Genomic DNA, 23,041 nt, shown 5'->3' with positions numbered 1-23,041 from the left:
TGAACGTGCTTATGGTATGCAATCCTGAAGCGGATGTTTAATGGCGTTCTGAAATTCAACCTTCCTTCTGGAACGGATGCGTCACCCCCATTAGCTAAACAAAAATTAGAGTGAATAATTCAAATAGAATAACTCTAATAAGTAGTTTTGGTGTCTACTGTTGGTCAGAAATTTATACCTGTTTATTTGTTGTTGACCTGCTGTGAAAAAGACAGCCTGATATTGTAAACAATCATGAAATATTTACTAAATTAGCTAGCAAACAAAACGGTCAGTTTTCGAACGTTAGTTACCGGTTAAAAGCAGAACTTCAGAACATCAACCTAAATAGTTTCATTAATTTTTTGTTGCCTATAATTTCAATATAAGTAAATAAATCAAAGCCCTCCAAACTTTGAATATAATAATCATACATCATATATACTTTTTTGAAAATGTATAATAAAAAAATAGTGCCCGTCCACTCAGCGTAGGTTAACGTCTATACGTTCGATGACTCATAGCACCCAAATCCATCCGCCGCATTCGCTATAGGTTATTGATCAGTCATTTGATAATGCATCGATTTTATTAAACAAGAAAAATAATAGCTTTCTTTAATTGATTACTCAAGCAAAGTAAATAAGTTGAAAACAGAGAATAATTTAAAGGTGTAGACATAACACAGTATGCACGAGAATAAATAAAGCAGAAGGAATACAAATGCAACCTTACCACATCGGCTTCCGTTCGATTTGCTCACTGTTTGGAAGCGGAAGAAACATTCCTGTTTTCCCCCCGTCTGTCTTGATTCGTGGTCTCCTCTTCAGATCAGAGGAAGTGGATAATAATAATAAAAAAAAAAGAAGGCACCAAACTCGGTGTAAAATGAGAGGTGGTTCGTGTGTGTGTGTGTATATCGGCTAAAAATCAAGTGGTTTCATGTGACTGGCTGCATGATATCCACGCATTCGGCTCTGAGTCGTGTTTTCAGAGTTTCGGAGCCTGGCTCTGACTGAGACAGAGCATGAGTGAGAGAGGCGTGGAGACACTCTCCCAGCCTGCACAGTCACATCATTGGTTGACAAACAGCAATCAGATGCAAATTCCTAACCTCTGAATCAGCAGGGGCCGGCCCCCCCCGGTGTACCCCCACCCCCTGCAGCGGAGCATGACGGTAAAAGCGAGGGTGTGAACTGTAAAACGGGCCCGGAGAGAGCTGGCGTTGTATGATGCACCAACGTACGTCTTACCTATACCTGCTGGATTTCACACATGCATATCAATGCTTAAATCAAAAATGGAACTAGAACTGTTATTAAAAAAAATTATATAATATAAGTTGCATGCTTTTGGCAACAAACTCTGGTGGCTTTATAATGCTGCTGCAAACCAGAGAGAGGAACATTGTGGTTATAATTTTGCACCTCATAAATGCATGCATGCCAAATAAATTTGAGGCTTTCGATCATAAAAATCCCAATTCTATTTAAGTGTGTGTCTTATATGTATGAAATTGAAACTAAATCACGTGTTTGTTTGTTTGTCTGTTTTTTAACAACTTACAAAAGCAGAGATATTTCAAAAACCACAACTGGTTGGAACAATTCACTAGTTTTTATGCGCAAAACACTTTTTATTATTATTATTATTATTATTATTATTATTATTATTATTATTAATTTTTCATTCCAGTTTTAGCAACATTGAAAAAAATAATGGATGCACCCATATGAAAATTAGGGCCAATATCAATATCCGATTTTAATATTTCTGTTTTGGCTAATAACCGATATACCAATATCATATATTTCTCTACCGTTTTGAAAACTTTGGAAGACAAACTACCAGAAACAAATGACAACAAGATGAAATAAAATTTTGATTGTTAACATCTGCCTGGTTTTATTTATCTGACCGAAACTGATATTAAAAAAAGTCTATCGACCACTACTGATGTTATAGCTGATATAGCATGACACATACATGCGGTACATGGGGGGAAAGTGATGACAATTCTAGGGGTCCTGACCAACAGGGGCCCCTCCATAATTAAATTTTTTGTTTTTCATAGAAATAAAATGTTTAAAAAAAATCGGGGCCCTGTCAATTACAAAATTAATCATATTGTATTTTTTGAAGATTGTTTTTAGCAGTAAAAATGTTATATTCAGATCAAAAAACACACATCCATATTTGCCCTGAAACCCCCCTATCTGCGTTAAATGGTTCGTTCCTGTTTGGAGCGCTTGAGATTGACGCTGTTCAGCAGCAGTCAGTAGGAAACAAGAATGATTGTGGCAGTTACTATGCTGCTAAGAAAAGTTAGAAAATCAGGTTTTCAAAAAAAATAAATAAAATAAATAGAGAGAGAGAGAGAAAGGCAAGAGTGTTAATTTATAACCCAGTTTTTCACCAAGAGAGGTGAGTAGACTGAGATTATCAACCATTTAGCATAGTTAGCTTAGCTAGGAACTACTGTTTGCCTCAATTTCACCAGCATTTAATGAATTAAGGAAAGAAATTATCAACATATTCATATATTTAACTTATCCCTTGTACATTTTACCACTTAACAAGTGAGTCAGTCAGCAGCACTTATAACTCACGTCCCTCCTGAGTGAAATTAAAGCTGCAGTATGTAACTTTTATATAAATGTTGTGACCGTCTGGTATGAGAGGTAATCTGTGAAAAATCTATTTCCTCTGCTTTCTCCCAGTGCTAGAAACAACCAGTCAGTGACAGGAGAGTTTTAGTGCTGTCAATCGCAATCTCATGTGGTGCTGCTCATCCTTCTTCCTCCTCGATTTGTGCCGTGCTGCAGCTAGCATAGCACAGAGCTGTGCAGATTCAAACTGTGAATGCTCAGTTTAGTTAGCATAGGTACCAATGACGGCAGATAAAAGGTTTCTTGTAATGATAAGTTGTTTCTCCACCATTAGCACATTTAGCAGTGAGTGAATGAGGCTAACTGACAGCGCTAAGAGCATCCTACTGGTTCTGATCGGTTGTTTTGGTCGGAACGTTGCATTACTGCAATAGTAATTCAGGAAGGAGAAGGAGGAGATTGATGGTTTTCACAGATTATCTGTCTCATAACAAACTGCTACGACATGGTGACAGCTTTAACAAATATGGAGAAAACATATTTTTTTATTAAAGTTATGTACTGCAGCTTGAATAAAATCCAACTACTAGCATTTTTGAGAAGTCTGGATTGTTTTATGTGTAGTTGCATGTTGCTTTGACTTGTGGGGAGAGATTTTGGCAATATAAAACTAATAGAAAATATTTAAGCAACCAACTTGCATACTGGACTGTTGGATGTTAAATTCATGAGCAGTAAATATTGTGCTAATTATCAGTATCGAACCAAAGAAAATAAGGCAGATGCAAGCCAATTGTGACGCTTTTTATGGGTCAAATAGACTCAAAAAGTTGTAACAGCAGATTGTCAGATTCTTGGCGGCGCCCCTGCATACATGTGTCATACAATGTGCAGGTACAACTGGCAACAAACAGGTGCTACAGCACAATGCTGCCATCACCGTGCTTTACGGTTGGTATGATGTTCTTAGGTTTCAAAGCTTCACTTTTCTAAACATAATTCTTGTCATTCTGCCTAAATGTCTCAATCCATATCTCTTCTGACATTAAACATATCACTTAGAGGCAATTAATTGTGACCACACAAGCAGCTGGAAATTTCAAATGACTAATATATATAGAATTAAGGTTGTGATTTTTAGAAGCTCAATTCATAATTGTTGTGTGCTTTAGATGAAGAATTTGAAGATAGTCCTTTGTCTTCCAATTTGTGCAAAACAACCCCTCAGCAAGGAGTTTTCAAAACATTTTCACATGTAATTCTTGTCATTGTGGTCAAACAGATAAACTTCCTTTCTCATCAAATGGTCAAGCTTGTCTTCATGTTTTTATCTGTATGGTTATCTCAAATTTTTTGTTGTGCAAGAAAGCAAGATGCTGCCATCACTATGATTGGCAGTTGGTACGATGTTGGTTTCAAAGCCTTCTCTGCCTTTCCCAAATATAAATCTTGTCATTGTGGCCAAACAGATAAACTTCCTATCTCACCCAATGGTCAAGTTTTTCTTCCTGTATTTATCTGTTTTGGTATCTTAAATTTTGCAAGAAGGAAAGATAGTGCCGCCACTATGATTGGCACTGGCACGATGTTCTTAGGTTTTCTAAAGCCGTCTCTGACTCCTCCAAAACATAATTCTTGTCATCGCGGCCAAACGGATAAACTTTTTGTCTCAACCAACGGTTCAACTTTTCTTCATTTATCTGTTTTGGTATCTTCAAACTTTGGTTGTGCAAGAAGGTGTTGACTATGGAGCAGGCATCGTCTTCTTCATTGGGCGTTTAAAATAAGTTTTGACTGGGGACAGGTCTTCCATTTAACAACAGGTTTGGCGGTTTTTTGAACATCTCAGCCAATTTCCTTACGTCTACATGTCGATTCGCTGCCACTTCCCAGGTAGCATCAAAAATATGGACACATATTAAGCTTCCTGATTGCCTTCCTAATCTATGACTGCAAAGTGGTTGAAAATTGATTATCTTAAAAACTGAATCTGCCCCAGAAACCAACTATTTTAATAAAGGACTCAACCAATTCTGCCAAGAAAGAGTGGTCAAAGCAACCAACCAGTTGACCCTGTATGAATCTGAAGTCCATTCTTGTCTTGAAAAATGACGATTGCTGTATTTTGTGTCACTATCGCGTCCTGGAAAAGAAGAGTCACAGCAAATCCTTAAAATCCTGTGATAAATATGACATTAATGGCCATCATGACTGAAGATAAATATAGAATAGAAGAAGCAGAAACAGGGTCTCAGCATAAACATGTGAGAACTTTAAAGCAGTTCGAAACTCACTTCCCAAAAAAGTATTTCTAGCTCATCAAGACTTCAGAAATAAACAGACGCAAAGTTAAAAATAATTAGCATGAACAGAAATATTCTGCTGTCATTTGAGAGACAAAAGGTTTTTTTTGGTGTTATAAAATTCCCACGTGAAATATTTGATAATTTACCCGTTACATTACAGACTCAAATGTTAAGTAATTTAAAAAATGTTTTCTACATGTTGTCATCCAGAAACTATTTTGATTCAATTTTGAATAGAAAATATATACGATTTCATTCACTTTCTTTACAAAAAAAGAAGAAGCAGAAAACGCAGTTTTAAAGTAAATTTAGGAATCTCCTCCAAGGAAAAGGTTTAATATTTGCAACTTAAAGTTAGTTATGGTGCATTTACCTTTCATTTTTTAGCTTGGATGTGCACTCTGTTTACCATTTGCGTAATGTTCATTTACAAAACAATACACAATTTTAATGCATTTGATATTTCACTGGTCAGATTCGTTGAATTCATCTCGATCGTTCAGGGTTTTGTTTTAATTTACAGATCTTCACATCTGTCATTTTGCGAATACGAGGGCGGTGTGGGGAACTCACCTAAGCTCTCGCTTTATCTGACCTTTTGGTTTCAGAAGCGGCGCTCTGAGTGGATGAGTCAGAGCGAGATCGATCTATCATTAACACTAAGCAGAAGATTGTTTGATATTGATCGACTGCTGTCAATTTCTGTCGGTATTTGACAGAGACGAGGAAGATTTGACAGAGACGAGGAAGACTCGGCAGGAGAAATAGGAGGGAAATTGCAAGCAGTGCTGTTGTTTTGATTTTTTGTTTTTTTTTTGTTTTATAAGTTAAGCTTTTGACTGAAAATGGATTGAATAGACGTGTTTAATTCATATCAAATGAATTTTAACAATATTATAGATGTTAAGTTTGCTAAAATTAGTTTCTTCGTTCTTCAGATGCATTTGGTTTAGTCAAAAAGTGATTTCTCCTGGTATATAACAAGCTGCGCTGCTTTTGACAGTTGGCGGTTGCCGTAGCAACCAGTAACTGACAGCCTCACCCCCCCCATTTTCTGTTGCCGTTTGTAACTGTGGGGCAGAAACTGCTGGACTGATGTGACCACCAACTTGATTTTATCTCTCGTTAGAATAAATACAGCGAACCTGAATGTGTCTGGATCCGAGACGAACAACGAAAGGTTACAAATGTTTGTTTTGTTCCCCCCTTAAACCCAATTCTACTGTTTTAGTGCAAGATAGCAAGACAGTGGCGGCCTTTATGAAGATGTTGGTGAGATGTGGATCCAAGTAAAGCTCTTCTACCTTCCCAACAACTTATTTTATTCATTAATAAAAAAAAAATAAAAATTAATCGGGGGCTGTGGGTGCTGACTGTTGTGTTTGCCCCCCTGCAGCTGTCGACTCAAATGAAGAGCTGAAGATATTCTCAAGCAGAAAACCAATCCATGGGATGAAACGGGATCCATGTTCGTTTCCCAGCTCTCAGTGACAGATGAAATTAAAAATCAAATGTGGCTCTGTGGTGATGACAACTGCAATTTCACACTTGATACCAAAATAATTAAAGATGACGGATGCTTTTCAGCTCAAAGCCCAGGGTGTGGCCGTGGCTGAAAAGTGACACACGCACGATGACACGGCTATTAAAATGAGCCCAGGTGGCAACATAAAACACACCAGGCATGACCTTTCATTTTTAGCAGTTGCACAACTCAGCAGAATCAAGCTAATCTGCTTAAATTAGGTGCATATTGATAAAAAAAGGCCTTATCTAATAAGTCATAAACACAAGGACAGACTGTATAACTGCTTCCGTTTTTTTTTTCATCCACAGATAGTGATATTTGTTACACATGAAGCAAATAATCCACTTATTTCTAAATTCTGCTTTTATTAAAGTTGCTGTTGAGCTCACGAAATGAGCCAATCACACAAAACACTATTAAATTTTGAAAAAAGGAAACAAATTTCTGCCGTTTATGTCCTGTTTTTGTCAGGTCATGTCATCACTCCGCAGTCATAAACATGTTTATTTGGAGAGCCACCTTGCTGTGTCAGCAAAACAGTTTGTTATTGGTGTTTTGGTATCATAATTTTTGCCCTTTTGTTATTATTGTTACTACAGTTTTTATGAAGTTGCTGATCTTCCAAAGTCTCTAGTGGGAAACAAAGGCTGCTACCTGCACACTAATCCAACTGGAATTTAAATAATTGATCAACAACGATGCAGTTTTTGTCTCATCCGTCTTTTAAAACATTGGTGTTAACATGAAAAAATAATACTATTTCAGTGTGGCACTAAAATAAAGGCTGAAAACTGGAAGAAGTCTTTTTAGTACACTGACGCCATCTAGCGGGAATGTTGGGGAACGACATTTTTTAAAAACGTTGAAAGTTAAGTTGTTTATTTTGGATACTCAGCCACCGGTCCTGGGTCTGGTGGTGGAGCGGATGTATTTTATTGATGAAATTTAAGCACATACAAAAGAAGATGTTCACTTCAACTACAACTTTTAACTTTGATAGAAAAACTTTTTAAGAACAAAAGTATCACTCGTTTGTTTACTACAAAACATTCATTTAAAAATAACATTTAACATAAGTTAAAAAAAGTCTTTTAATTTATCTTTAGGGCTTTAAGATAAGTCCAAAATACACTTCTTTATCTCCTTTCGACTTCACTTATATTTTGCAACTAGTATTTGCAGTGGCTTTACATTTTACATCAACTGTAATATTTATGAAATTGTGATCAATGATATTAAGGAATGTGCAAAATTATATTTATGTAAACTGATGTCATGTAAACTGACATCAGTTTACATGACATCATGTAAACTGAATATCATGTAAACCATTTTTTTTTAAAAATCCCAGTCTTTGTAAGGTAATAAAGGTTTTATGCACTTTCTTTTTCTCTTCCCAAAAAATGTGTTATTACTGATAAATGCCATTTTCATGAATTAGAAAAAGGTACGTACAAAAGTCCCACCCCTTCATTGTCCTCCCTGAATGTCCTCTCCAGATATCAAAAGGAATTAATTCAGTAGAATGCAGGAGGTGGGAGATATTCAAGCTTAGAAATGTCCTCTGCAGAGGACAAAAATGAGCTACTGGTAGTCAGGAGGATATATAATTAGTTTAAATATATAATCTCTGATAAAGATTTTCTGAGGCGATATTACGATGCCCCAAAATTCCCACTAGATGGCGCCAGTAAGCTAAATTGTCAGAAAAATGTCTTAACGGCTATTAGGTTAAAATGCGTAACTCCTTAAAGTAAAATAAACTCTTTTACGTAGCGTGCTTAGAATCTGGTCACATGTAATTTATTATTGTTTTATACCTCATCATTTTAAAAAGTTTTTCTGCTTAATTTAAATCATATTTTACATCATATTTTACTGGATGACGTCGTCAATTGTTAGCTAGCTATGCTAATTCTCAAATCAAAGTTTGACCGCATATGGAAGAAATATCTCACTTTTATTTTTAAAACATTGAATTTATCATTGTCTTTATGTCCTGTGCAGTTATGTATTGTGTATGTATGCAAGACAGTAGGCCTTTTTAGTATTTCAGAATTGATTTATTCTCCCCAACATTTAAAAATATTTACCAAACATAAGCAGACAAGACTGTGCATTGCTGCACGTCTGTACAGTTTGTACCATGACACCATAAATAAAAATCTATAAACATAGTTTACATACAAATGCTATTTCGAGATCCATTAAAGACAACAAAAATAATCAGTATACAACTTTTACAAAGAGATATCCCCTTATTACTCTTTATCCTTTACAGCCCAGTGAAAAAAGCTTTACAGCGCACCAAAAAATGCTTTTACATTTTCCATGTAGGTTTATATACATGAAGAAAATAACAATACAGTCTTTTTACATCTCAGCAACCTGCAATCAAGGCCTTCATTCTGTGATGCACCAACACAAAATGTTAAAAACACAAAGAAACATGAAGAAAATAAACTAATCAGCATTTTGCCGTCGTATTCAGAGTCGTTTCTTTCAAATGAATCCAATACCTTCTTCACATCCAAACATTTTGGATAAACATTTACAATTTGGTAAATGATGAACACTCTTAGGTTTTGTTGAGTTTGGTCAGACTAATCACCCAATTTTGACATTATTAAACTGTTGTATAATAATATTTTGTGAAACTTACATTCTAGCTCTCTCTGGACATAATTAACCACATCTTTATGACTAGATTATGTGTTCTGCATTGTAGAACTGATTTATTACTGATCCTGAAAAAGGTGAAATTGTTGCAAAGACAGAAAGCTGGAGGTATTTTGTGTTGAGGAGCTAAAAGTAAATTTTCAATAAAGAGGAAATCTGGCAAATCAAAACATGTAGGACACTGAAGTACAACAGCTTGATGAGGTGAATATTTAATTATTTCCTGGTTCAATTCTTTGAAGTCATAAATGCTAATTTGGTCAGATTACGAATCAATTCAGACATGTTTTTTGATGCTCTGAAAGTCTATGCTTTAATTTTAAACAATTAGGATTTTAGTAAATTGAACAAAACATTGGCTCAAATGTGAAACATAAACAGAAATGCCATTACAGATAGATTTTTTCCCCTCCTGGCGTTTCTGTGCCAATATTTAGTTTTTCTAAACAGCTTGTAAGAACTACATTACCCATAAATCCTTACTGAATGCTTCTTTCCACTTCAGTCTGTTAAATGCCATTCATGTAACAAACCTGAAGAATAAATGAAAACAAATATCTGAGGAAACAATACAGAAAAATCTGCAAAAATCTAAAATAAAAAATGTCTGCACCTTTTATGAAACATCAGCTGTCCTGACACTGCAGTCCTTAAGAATGATCGATATTACAGGTGAATGTCAATAAATTAAAAATATAAAACAATATTTCATTTTAACAAACAAAGCTCGACCTAGGTAAAGATTCATTACATGCAGAATCATTTTGGCTAATTGAGTAGATTTTGGTTTTCCACTAAAACCCAAAATTCAATATTTTAGAAAATTAGACCAATTAAAAACTCAATTCAGAAACGTTTTATAATAGTTTAATTTATTAAGATCCACCTGCACAGATTAATTTAGAAAGCAATTCATTTTCATTTTTTATGGATGGCGAGTCCTTTTGGTGACTAATATCTGCACTAATTTCAATAAACAAAAATCACATTGTTGTTTTGAAATGTGCAAAATTGACGCAGATTACTGTAGGAAAAAAAAAGATTAAGTAACATAAGACATCCCAAAGCAGCTTTAGTTCAGGGTTTAAAGAAAAATAAGTCCAACTGGTGTTAACAAACTCCAATAAAATATAAAAAAGAAACGCGGTAATACTTTAAATTATTTTCTGCATCCATAACCGTTAAAATTTTGTTTTCATTCTTTACGTTTGCTAAACCAAAAGGCACATCACAGGGCCTTTCTAGAAACCGGTGATCTACGTTTTACGACGACACATCTGGACAACAAGTTGTGACATCTTTGCTCAACAGGGGGACAGGACAGATGGGTGAGAGGTCACTGACCTTTGGCCTCACTCTCCACTTAAAGCTGTAAACGCGCTGCGTTCCCAAGCATCCCTTTGTGATCGATCAGCAGGGTTTTGATTCTTATTTAAAATGCAGCTCAAACTATTCTGGTTGTGGGAATATTTACAAGCATCAACGTTTGCCCAGAGACAATGAAAAACAAACAGAACACCTTGTTTTATTTTTAGTTATTTTTCTTCATCAGGCACTTGCATGAATGACGCTGGAGGCATAAATCAAATGGAGTTTACGTCTCGTACCTTCAGCCTTTCAGAAACTAAAGTTTGTTAAAGATACGCTTTCCTCTAAACGCTCCACATTATTTAGAAAATATTTTTTGACCACACTTTAGTATTTTCCTAAAGGCATGTTTATAAAGAACAAAAAATACCCCACAAAAATGATCAGAAACTAAAACGTCTGTTTCTAAACAACAGATGAACTGAAATTCACACCTGGCTTCTTTCTTTTTGACCTGAACAGGTAAACAGCTGAGCCAGGAATTAGGGGAGAGAAGAGAAAAGCATCATCTGTTGAAAACAAGACTTTAAACCAGGAAACTAAAACCCACCTTTAGACCAAAAACACCTTAAATGTTCCTGTACGTTTGGAAACGTGTGAATCCAAACTGGACTGTACACGGCTCATTTCAGCAACGTAAACGTAGCTTAGCTTAAATCATAACAAGAGTCAACGCTAAAATATAATCTGCCTCCATTTTTTAAGGAATATTCACTGAAGACGGTTTGTTTCTCCTCATAAAACAAATGCCTCAAGAAGAAAAACGACAACCCTAAAGATAAAAATCCAAGTTGGTTAGAGATGCAACATGACGGATTTCAGGTGTTGGGTGAAAGTTTTCCAGATTAGAGATGATCAATCTGACAGGGATTAGCTACGTCTATTTTCCTTCATCAGCTCTGAGAAAATGAATCAAAACTATGAACTCCCAACTGTATATATGTTATTATGCACTTTTTTGAGTTTAGTAGAAATCAGATGAGTTAGAAACTCATCTGACTCATCTGTTGGGAATAATTGTCATTTTTTTAGAGACGGATCGCTGCATCTCTCTTTCTAACGACAACCAGCGGCTACTTGTGGAAGACAAACTAGACGTTTTCAAACTGCGGCACATTGTTGTGTCTGAATATTGCGGCTCGATCTCTCGTCAAAATGTCTGAAGCTGCTGATTTTGTTTCAGCATTTTAATAAATAAAAACGAGCAGCAAGGCTGTAAAAAAAACATGCCGTCCAGACATGGAGGGGCGCGGGAGAGGAAACTTCTCTGGCCTCTGGCACGTCACAATCGGCTCGTCTCTCTCTCTCTCTTTTTTTTTTTTTTTTTTTAAATCCTGGACAAAGAGCACTTGCCTTCAGTCTCAGTCCGGAGCGGGAGAGGGAACCCGCTGCTGCGAGGCCCGAGCGCCTCCGTTACACCACGAACTGGTGGTTGCTGCTGTGGTTTGCCGTGTAGGCCTGCCGGCTGTACTGGAAATGGTCGGTCAGAACGTTGTTCCAGTTCTGCTGCTGTTCGGAGCCGTAGAAAGGCCCCGACCCGTTCGCCTGCGTCTTCTCCAGCACCGGGTTGTCAAAGGACAGCAGGTCCTGCGTGCTGGTGGGCAGCTTCTTCTTCTGCTTGTTGGCGTCGTACTTAGCCTGACGACGAAGGAGAACATGGGAAAGTTTAAATGAAATCATCTCTTATAAAGCCAGTCTGTGCTAAACTGAAACTAAACAACCTGGGAGAATCATGGAAGAATAAATGACATCAAAGGAGGGCTGAGCGATGCGGTTTAAAAAAATAACATTTCAGATTTTTCTAAACAGATCCAATTTTAGTCCATTTTTTTTCCTTTCTACACATTAAAAAAAATTTCCACCCTTACTTGGACATTAAGCATTACATGACTAATAAGCAATTGACAAGTTAATTTCCATTCTGATTCATATTTTTTGAAGGAACATTTTGTTTACAGAGACATCATAATCTATTTTTTATGGTTATGGTTGTGTGTGGGTTTTTTCTGTTTTATTTATTGTTTTCGGTTGCTTGGTAACATAAATAAAAAAGGTCTGGCTCTAATATTCAAAGCCCAAATAAACAGAAGCTTTAAAAGTGAAACAAGATGAATCACTCTGAATATGGAAATACAAGGAATTTCATTGATGGAAAAACATATTAAATCTTCAAATGACAAAATTCTGATTAACCAATTTAAGATCAATTTATTGCACCACCCTGCTGGGAAGTATTGAGTTAGGATGAAATCTTTATATTGGAGTTTAATCTTTGCTTTTGAAAGTTGTTCCTTTAAATGTTTTAGTTTTCTTAAACATTACAAAATGTCTCCACCACTATTATGAACTTTAGCATCTCAGAAACTAAAGAAATACTCTTAATGTAGACTCTAAGGAAGCTAAATGTCCGCTAAACAGGCCGGACGTGTGACACTTTAAATATTATATTGATTGTACATGATGTAGAGGTAGATTATTGACTATGTTGTTATTGAATGACTCATTGAGAGGCACCTGAATGAGATTCTACTGTGGGAAAGACTCACCTTGTTGTAGAGGAAGACCCCGAGAATGGCCGTCATCATTCCCAGCACGTTGGTGAGCGTGACCGGGTTGCGCAACATCAGCAAAGATATACTGATGACCATAATCCTCTTGGTGGCGTTGGCGACGGCGTAGCTGAGAGGGCTGACGAGGTTCAGAATACTGAAAGCGATGACGTTCTGGGCAAAATTACAGAAGCCGCTGATGAGGAGGAGGAAGAGGGTGCCGGTCCGTTCCGAAATATCCGACTGAAAGGGAGGCAGAGACCCAGTTACGCTCTGTTTTAGCTCCATCTTGTGATCAACTCCAAAAAAACAAATCTAGTATCGTTTACTCACCAGATCCCCGTTCACAAGAAACACAGAGAAATCCACCAGAACCCAGGTGGGAACCATGAAGAACATGGCGTTGAAGCCCAGGACGTTCAGGAGCCTCAGGTGATGCACACCTGTGTCACGCAGCACCTTCAACAGAGACGAGGGAAAAAAAATTTAAAATCTCTCTAAAAAGAATTAAAAAATTAATAAAACCCAAAACTGCTCTAGTAAACAGCATGTGGCGGTGATGACGTTCCATCTGAAATCCTCCATATTTTACAGTGTAAAAGCACAAAACTGTACAAAATATTTTGTCCAGTTATTACTACTAGAAAAACAAAACTGACTTATAAATAACTTTTCAGCAAGACAAAGGAGCTTGTTAGCTTAATAGTGATGAAAAAGCTAATTATTTCACTTATAACATTTTCCCATCTTAAACGTAAAAAAATCCACCAGTGCAACCATTTCTTTTTCATCATGAAGGATTTACTGACCTAAACCAACCTCCCGTGTTTTGCTGAAAAGTTACTTTTAGGTTAGTTTTATTTCAAGTGGTTGAAGATATTTGCATAATAGACAAAAATAAATCAAATTGTGCTTTCAATTCAAACATACTTTATTATTCCTTCATTAATCCCAATGGGAAATTAAATCAATTAAATTTGCAGTTACAAACAGGACTAGTTGAAAAGCTCATATCATCCCTTTAAATGAGAATAAAACTCTCTCACATTTTAACTGTGAACTTATGAAAGCAACCAAATGTCAAAATATTACCAAAAAGAGTTTAAACACAGATTCTTTCCGTTTCAGCTGAACCTGATTTAATCTTTATGCCGATTGTGAATCCGCCTCACCTTTTTGGAGAAGATGTTCTGCAGGGAGAAGCAGAGCGTGGCGGCGAGGGCGCTGATTAATCCTGAAACGTCAAAGGAAAGCTCGGTGACGGTGGCCAGCAGCACGCCGCCGATGATCGGGATCAGCGACACGTAGACCTGCAAAACCAGATCGGGTCGGAGGAAAGAGTCAAGATCCAAACATAAATCAACAACATCTTCCTGTGCTAACACAGATGTTCAGGATTTCTCAAGTTACTCCAATAAATGCTGCTTAAACAAAATGGTTCAGATTAGTTAGTTTGTTTTTTTTACAACTGGACAGTTTAATTTCTAATGATCTGCGCCACAGTTAAATGAACATCTGAATATTGTGAAGTGCTTGTGCTTGTCATGATAAATTTTGCTGAACGATGAATTGTTCCCACAATTATTGCGATAAACAATAATAGTTGTTTTGAGACCATCTTCAAGTAATGTACTGGTAATGGCATAATAATGCAAATTTTCCCTCTCAAAGACCAAAAAAAAGTTTTTCTATAAAAACTTTATTTTTGTAAAGAATACTTCACACTGGAACTGTAAGATATTTTAAATATCCAACATTTAAAAAAAAAAACTAAATAAAACAGAAAAAACCCCACACAACCATAAACAAAATTTTCTTTCAAAAAATATTAATCAGGATATAAATTAATTTATTACCAATTGCTTATTATTCACGTCCATGAAATGCTGGAAAAACCCAAGAAAATATTTCTTAGTGGGTTAGACTTTAAAGATTAGGATATTTTCAAGATCATTAAAATTTAAATTTAAGACAAAAACAACTTCAGTTAGCTTTATAATTTGCTCACAACATATTTTATTTTATTACACACCAACTCCTTTTGCAGAACATGTGGGACAAATGATTGCTGCCACATAAAAAAGGAATGAAATAAAAAATTTTTTATTAAAAATGTGAGTGGAAAAAGAAATAAAATGACTAAATCCTAAATACGTGCAGATGTTTCATCATCAGGTCTTATTTTTCAAGATAATTTAGACTTAGAACTAAAATTAATTAATTAAAGACTGTTTATTACCTTCAAGAGACAGTAAATCAAAACAACAACTGTATCGCCACTGAAACAAGTCAGAAAATGAAGAGGCATTTTTATACGACGACTGTAATCGGGAAATGAAAACCAACATTTCTTTTAAACAATTTTTCATAATCCATTCAATGCTTGTGATGAATGTTAGAGAATCAGAAACCCAAACAAATGTTTCCATCCACCAGGGACGACACCTCACCGGTGGAAACCGTCATTACAGGCACCAGATCATTTGCATGGTCCTGAGAATGAGAGACGAGCTTTGGTTTTCATGACACCCGTCACTAAACTCAGCCTGAAACTGAGAAAACACTAATTTAATAAAAAAGAAAAGCTAAATATAGCACTATTATTTACTGATTTAACAGCCAGCACCAGTGTCTTTATGCAGTTGTAAAGTCTGGTTTGATGAAGGCAGATAGGTGTGTCTTATTTAATGTTGCCAACAAATTCACAGATTAATTTTGTAAACATTTGGCACAAAAAAAGAAAAAGGTTCAAATCTGAATGCGGCCGCCTCTGACTGTTGAGATTCTTTCACATGAACAGAAATGTAAAGAAAAGTAAACTCCACTTTGTCTCAGCACTGAACTGCAAAGTAAACGTAACACCCTGATGCCAGACACATAAATCTATTTCCTGTTTAACACGCAGAAACGTTCCTTCATCAGAACGGGAAGCTGAGGAGCATCTCAGAGCTGACAAATATCGGCTTCATTTCAACTGCAGAGCCAGAAATCAGAGGAAAACGGCTGACTTTGTTAAAAAACTGCGTAAAGATGTTTTGTGTGTAAAGTACAAGTAAAAGAAATACAATAGCAATGGAAAAACACGAAATCTTACCAAGTATTTTTGGTCAAGTTTCTACTGCAAATATGTCAGTACACTTAAAATAAGACAAAACTAACTTTAAAGTACTATTTCAGCAAGATACAGGCGGTTGCTTTTAGAAAACAATTTATTAATATTGATGGAAACGTATTAGTTCCTCTGGCAGATTATTTCACTTATAACACATGAAAAATGTAAGTGAAATAATGAAAAAGCACTTTTTCATCAACACTGAGGAATTATTGACTTATAACAAGATGCTATATCTCACTGAAAAGTTACTTGAATGTTTGTTTTGTCTTATTTCAAGTATTTACACCAAAAATACTTGGTAAGATTTTGTGTTTCTGCAGCAAAAAACTAAGTTTATTTGGAGATCAGGAGTAAAACGGGATTATTTGTTTCTAAATGTATTTGATGCTCATGCAACTTGACTGCAAAAAGAGCCGGCCGGCCTTTAAACTGTGACTGGTTGCCATGGTTACCCGCTGTTTTAACATTAGCCAGCATGCTACCACAGTACAGAGAACCAGGAAATGACTCAAACACATATTTGAATGGCTTTTTGTTGTGCCATGTGAGAAAAATGAGTAAACAAAGATATGATCTAAAGCACTGCACACCAAAGCAATGCAAGAACGGCTGGTAATGATGAGACATAAGAGCCTGATTTTAGTCAGCAGTGTAAAAACGTTCCAGTAACAAGTGATCTGGAACTGGAACGACAAAACAGTTTCACAGAAATCACTCATTTCCCATCTGGATCATGAGTGAGATACTGATTACGTTTGAATATTTTGAAAATCTGAGTGCTTTAGTTTTATGTGTACATTGGAGGGAAGAGTTATATATCACAGTTTTTTTGTTTTTAGAGCTTAGGGATTTTTTTTTACAAGCATTTTGGTTTAAAAATAAACCAAATGTCAGCATATAAGTTTCTTCTAAGTCAAAAGTCAGTGAATTACAGTTTGGTAATCGATAAACTATTGATTTTATATGATTCTTAGCTTTGTCTGCACATTTACATCCATAACTGATGGATGTAAATGTGCATAAAAACACACATATTTTAAATAATATTGATTCCATTACATTGTGCCAGAGAAGCAACTTTAAAACTTTTGGATTGTTTCATATGATCCAATTAAAAGTCACTTTTCATGTGAATATGAGTCTGAAGTTGAAATCCTGAAATAACCAACTCTTTATGGTTTTATTTATACGTTATATATGTTATAATGGATTTAGTTTATGTGTTAGCGTTTTCTATAATAAGTAAAAACACAAGATGGGGCACAGAGGATGGGGAAAATAAGCTTATTTTCTTTATGGACTTTTATCCTTTATGGATAAAACTTTATTTATCCACCTTTAGTAGTTCCAGCATAAAAAAATGAATAAATCAAAGTTCATTAACTCCATACAGGATGTAGAGAGTTAGGGGTTTTCTGTATGTTGTGTTATTTTCGCTCTGTGGTCTGTTTTAACCACCAGTTTGGATGCTGCTGCAACAACTTGTGGTCACTGAACAGTTTTTAAAAAAGAAAAGGCAACAATCTTCTTGACAAAAAAACAGAAAAATCCCTCCAGGTTTAAATGCAGTGTTGAGCGAGAGTCCAAAGATTACCCTGATTTAACATCGGCTTTCCTCGTCTACAAAGATTTATCCACATCTACAACATTTCTAATGATATTTAGGATGATATCCTGAAGTCTGTTGGTAAAGCTGAACTACTGATTCATTCAGCACAAATTCTTCAGTCTTTACTTGCTTTATTCCCATAGATAATCAACCTACATAAAGCCTCTTAAATGTCAGATATAGAATGCAGGAGCTGATGTGGATGACCCCTGACCTCCTGGAGAATGCCAGCGACAGACGCTTCGGCAGGCGGCTGCAACATGAGACACAGTCGGCTCGCTGTGCCACATCACCGCTGCCGAGTCGCAGCCTGAAACAGAGCAGGACTTGTGCTGCGTCTTACGCTCTGGACGTACTAACCTTTGTAGTTTGCTTCTCCCTCATTATAATTCTCGACAGCAGCACCACCCATATCGGCATTGTGGCTTTGACTGTGAAAGAGACAAAGGGGGAGGGGGGGTAACGGGACGGTGTCAGTTTTAAAAGCAATGAAAAACTGTGGTCCTGCAGCAAGGAGAGAGTGAGCCGATTACGTCTGAGCTGTAAAAAGTTAATGGCAGGTCAGAGCCGGGTCCACACCTCTGTTAAATAACACACAACGTCGTTCACAGAGTCACGCCTCGACAGCGGTGCGTCCTGTTCACACCGACAGAAGAATAAACGAATCCTAAACAATGCTGAGCAACCAGATCCACTGCATAGTTACTATAATAGGAATTAGGACTATATGCATTAAAGTAATAAACATTCAAAATAAGGTGCAGACAAGACATCAGGGGATAATTTGTGATCTGCAGGCAGTGTGTTAATCATAAAAAAAAGAATTTTTATAATAAGAATTTTGATTTATTGTCCCAAAAAATACAGTTAATGTAAAAAAAAAAAACAGGTTAAATTGATATTTTTGCTATTTTCTCTAGTTTTCTCTATGAGAGCAAAGATATATCAATAAATTCAAAAATCTAATTAAATAAAGCCTCTATAGTTAGTGATATAAAACACTTCTTAAAAGTATCTGATGTTTGTGGCGCTATGAATGCTTTGCCATGCAGTTACTGTAAAAAAAGTAATAGTTATTTATCATAATTTTATTATCATAATTGAGCTATAAAATATTGTGATAAAATTCGTCATAAGATCTCAGATATTATAAGAGTCGACCAGCTGAAACAGGGATCAGAAAACAGTCAATGGAAATTAGAGATGCACTAATTAATCAGCCGGAAATAAAAATTACACTAGATTTTTCCCTATCCGTTAATCAACTAGTACAATTTGGTTTAAAGAATAAAAAATAGAATAAAAATCAGAATAAAGACATGTTGTCGTGCAAAAATAGGGACTTCAGCATGCAACATCTTCCTTATTTCGTTGAATTCAAAACAAAGTGAAAGAAAAAATAAATCATGTTTTTTTTCCCCTCTTATGTTTTCCAGTTTTAAAAAATGGCCAAAATCAGAACCGTCAATAAAAACCTTAAATAAAATGATTATTTGCTAGAAAAAGACTGAATCTCGAATAGAAAGACACTGTAACATAAAGTGTTCAGAAATACACAGCTAACTGAAATTAAATATAGAATTTTAACATTGTTATGCTAACCTCCATAATAAATCAACTTACTTAAAAAGATGAATGTCATGATAAACAATTGTTAATTACACAGGAAATTTCTCAGAAGATAGAAATAGATGGAGACAAAATGACAACAGAAGGGAATAAACAGACTCCGGACCGCATATGAATCATGAATGGATTGAAAAAAATCTGATAATAAAATAGATTTGAAGGTTGCATCTTCAAAAATATAAAAACGACTCTCATTAACAAATACATGTATTATTGCTAGTGCTTCGTAAATGCTTTTATAACCTTGGAAACTATCTGTGGTTTTTCTGCCTAAAGATGCATCTTAAAACAGATTCTCAGATAAATTATTTGTTGCACAGACAGATTTAAACTGTGTACTTTTAGTGTTAAATAATTTGTCTTAGGGGGTTTTCTATAGACAGGAAAAAAGACTGTCACACATTTGTCACAGTACGAGTGTGGGATATGGCTCCATGTTAAATAATTAAATTACCATTCTATGCAATACAATCTCCATCAATCGGACCAACCCCATCTACAGACGCTCCTCAATAAATTAGAATATCATCAAAAAGGTTAAATTAATATATATTAGACATTTTGTAATTTTATCAATATGATTAATATTTTAGTTACTCAGAAAATCTCAAAAGGCAATTAAGAAACGGTGTTTAATTTGGAAATGTTGCGGCCAAGTTAATCACAGAGAAGATAGGTGACAATAGCAGCAGTGGTTGTACGTCATGGCAGCAGATTATTTCAAAACTGTAGAAACAAAAAACTAAATTAATAAGCAACTTAAATGAATATGATATCGCCACTGAAACTGAAGATGAGGAGTAAAATGTCATGAAATGAAAAGTTGAGTGGAGGGAAAAAGTGAACTAGAAAAATGCTGACCCTTGACTCACTGGCTTTCTAACTGTATGGTCACACAGAGGAGCTGCAAAAGCAAATGAGGTGGATTAGCAGTGCATGCCAAAAACTGACAGCGTCTTCCAGGACATGTGATAATGAAATATTGTCTCTGATGTTCAGATACTGAACTGTTATGTTAAGACAGTGATGAGCAACAGTCTTCAGTCAGAGGCCTCCTGAACTGTAGAAATTTGCAGTTCACAGCTAATGTAATACACTGAGGGAAACCTTGCAGGTTGTAGATCTATTACACATAGATTAATATGTATCAAGTGTTTGCTTCTGCAAATATCTACAGTTCACAGCTAATGAGGGCTAAACAATTACATCACACCAGTAAAAAGTAATTTTTAGTACAGAAATGCTAGTGTGATGAAAAGTATGTCTTTCAATACTTTATTGTTTAAGTTTTTAAGTTAGCCACTAAACCACCTCTGAATTTAATGCGTCATTTTACCAATGAATCGGGGCATTTTCGGGATCACTACCGTAACAGACGCACTCAGTTACCCTGAGTTTAAAACTGAGGAAGAATACTACTCCTCCCTCTTGACGTGTTTCAGCTTTAATTCAGTTGGCTAGCAAGCTAACAGATTGTATTTTACGTAAAATGACTGTAAAAATACAAAAGTACAGTCAAAGGCTGCATTTTAAAAATAATTAGTGAAATAAAAGCTTTTCTGTTTGGTGTCTACGTGACGCTGCGGTCTGCCAGACTCTTTAAATGCCCTTGTCGGCAGTTGGCCAGCCGTTAGCCGCAAAGCTAATATCAGCTGACGGTACAGACACATCATCAAGTTGCCCCGGATAACAGGTTCCAGCTGGCCGGATTTAACATTTTCTACTCACCTGTGTGTGCATACGAAACGGGCACCTTCCATATGCTGAAGTGAGCCGAAACGGACGCGAAGTATTTTCCGAAAGCCAACGGGAGGATGTACCACCGGTAGTACCTGGTCGGCAGTTCAGTTTTGGGGACTCCCCATGCCCTCAACAGCGGCGGGAGGAAGACGACAACAGAGATGATGTGGAACAGAGAGACCGTGACGGGATACGGGAATCCGTTGAGGATTATTTTGTTAATTACGTTGCCCCCGGAGCTCACCGTGTACCAAAACACACACAGGACAACTATCCGAATCCCTTCCCCGACTGGGGTCCGCGCCACCGCAGCCATCTTTCTGCGCGGAGTGACGAGTCACCACCGGTGTGTGTAGTTGTACCGGGGCGCAGCGCAGCAAGCTCCGTCAGACCATTAATGAATGAAGCGTTCTCCTTCCGCTCACAGATTTCAAAATAAAAGAAGCTTAAGCGCATTTCAAGAATGTACTACACAGCTTCAGAGAGTGAAATATTTCAAGCGTTTATTTCTTAAAATAACCTTATTTTCTGAAAATTGAATTACACAGCTTTACATCATGAGATTGTCTAAAAATCAATAGAAAATAGTTCCATCCTAATATTTACAAGCAAAGGCGAACAATTCTAGAGTTTTTTCATCTGAACAAATTTACATGTCCACTAAAAGGTCTGTCAATAAGTTATTTTATGTTCAATTTAACTTGTATATTACAACGTCTACAATAAAAAAGCTTTTTATTATGCGGTTAGTTACATTACTCATCTTGTCAATTTGTTTGTCAGGTTTTCATGACAATAAATTGGAAAAAGTAACAAAACCTTCTTATCTATTTTATTACAAGAAGGGTACATGATAAGTTTTAATTTTTAATAAATCCAACCGAAAAGCCTACAGTATAATATATATTAGAGAGAGACAATTTTAATTGGTATTTAGAAGAATGGGGCGAGTGAGATTTATTACTATTGAATCATTAAATCAATTAGAAACACAGTAATCTAATCTAGGAATAATGTATGTATGAGGTTAAAACCTCTCACTCTGTGCTAAATCTGACTCTTAAATCTTTTTAGCAATAAACACTAACATTCGTTGGGACTGATGTTTTAGCTTTCTCTACTAAACATCAGTGTTTGATCCGCATGGTGCCATGTGGGAGTAACAGATGTTCTGACAAGCATGTGTTTCAATGGAAGAACACTCGATGGCTCTGAGATTTATCAAGCTGAACATCCAAGGCCAGATTTAAAGATGTGTTTTTAAAATGTCCAAACAAGAATTTCAAAGTTATTTCAAACCTCCAGGATGAACTCAAGTGGCAAGCTACAGCCAAAATCAGATGTTTATACACTGTACAAACATTTACTGTCAGACACAATAAATCAAAGGTTTACCTTTTATACTGTAAGCTATATACTTTTTTTTTTTCATTCTTCAAAGTCAGATGTTTACATTTTTTCGAGTTTTACATGGAAATACCTTTAAACTGTGTGGTTGGGGGTGAAAAGTTTGGACATCTGTCAACAAACTCTTCGTACAATAATTATAATTTTGGCTGATTTCTTCTTACAGGGTAAGTGTAATGGAGTAAGGTTTGTTGACCTCTCCAAAAATATGCATCATGTTTGAGATGTGCCTAAAGATATCGCCCCAGTTGTGCTTCCATTTCTCTCAGATTTTGTTAATCACACTTTCAAAAAACAATGAAATTATCACCTGGCCTTCTACAAATTTATTCAAAGCACAAGAATCTTAATTAATCTAAGCTTATGTTAATAAATATAATCATTATTCTTGCTTTCAGGAAATAGAAAAAACACGGGTCTTAACTTACCTGAAAAAATGGAAGGTATATTTAAAGTCAGTAAGGAAGAAAAAAATGGTAGACTGTATATAATGCATGCAAATTTCAACTGCAGATAATAACGA

The 23,041-nt window shown here is 35.9% G+C and overlaps 2 protein-coding genes across 3 annotated transcripts in view; both read right to left on the bottom strand.

Moving 5' to 3' along the window:
* arid3a (AT-rich interactive domain 3A) overlaps nt 1-1,044 on the bottom strand; it is a 70,124-nt gene extending 69,080 nt beyond the window's left edge. Inside the window, exon 1 of one of the 2 annotated variants that reach the window (XM_008406648.3) lies at nt 715-1,044. The gene's annotated coding sequence lies outside the window, so the exon portion shown is untranslated. The remainder of the gene's footprint in view (nt 1-714) is intronic. The other variant, XM_008406651.3, reaches the window with a different exon arrangement.
* A 7,419-nt stretch (nt 1,045-8,463) lies between these two features.
* On the bottom strand, nt 8,464-21,527 carry slc35e1 (solute carrier family 35 member E1). Its single transcript, XM_008406647.3, has 6 exons — nt 21,100-21,527; nt 18,103-18,173; nt 14,191-14,328; nt 13,352-13,477; nt 13,016-13,261; nt 8,464-12,107 (listed from the first exon to the last, which is right to left on the bottom strand). Exons 1-6 carry the CDS (start codon nt 21,425-21,427, stop codon nt 11,883-11,885), a joined length of 1,134 nt encoding a protein of 377 aa, XP_008404869.1. The 5' UTR covers nt 21,428-21,527; the 3' UTR covers nt 8,464-11,882.
* Nucleotides 21,528-23,041: the final 1,514 nt, after the last annotated feature.

Source organism: Poecilia reticulata, chromosome 4 (assembly GCF_904066995.2).
Source record: "Poecilia reticulata chromosome 4, P_reticulata-male-v2, whole genome shotgun sequence".
Classification (NCBI taxonomy): Eukaryota; Metazoa; Chordata; class Actinopteri; order Cyprinodontiformes; family Poeciliidae; genus Poecilia; species Poecilia reticulata.
This window is presented reverse-complemented; position numbering and strand designations above follow the sequence as displayed.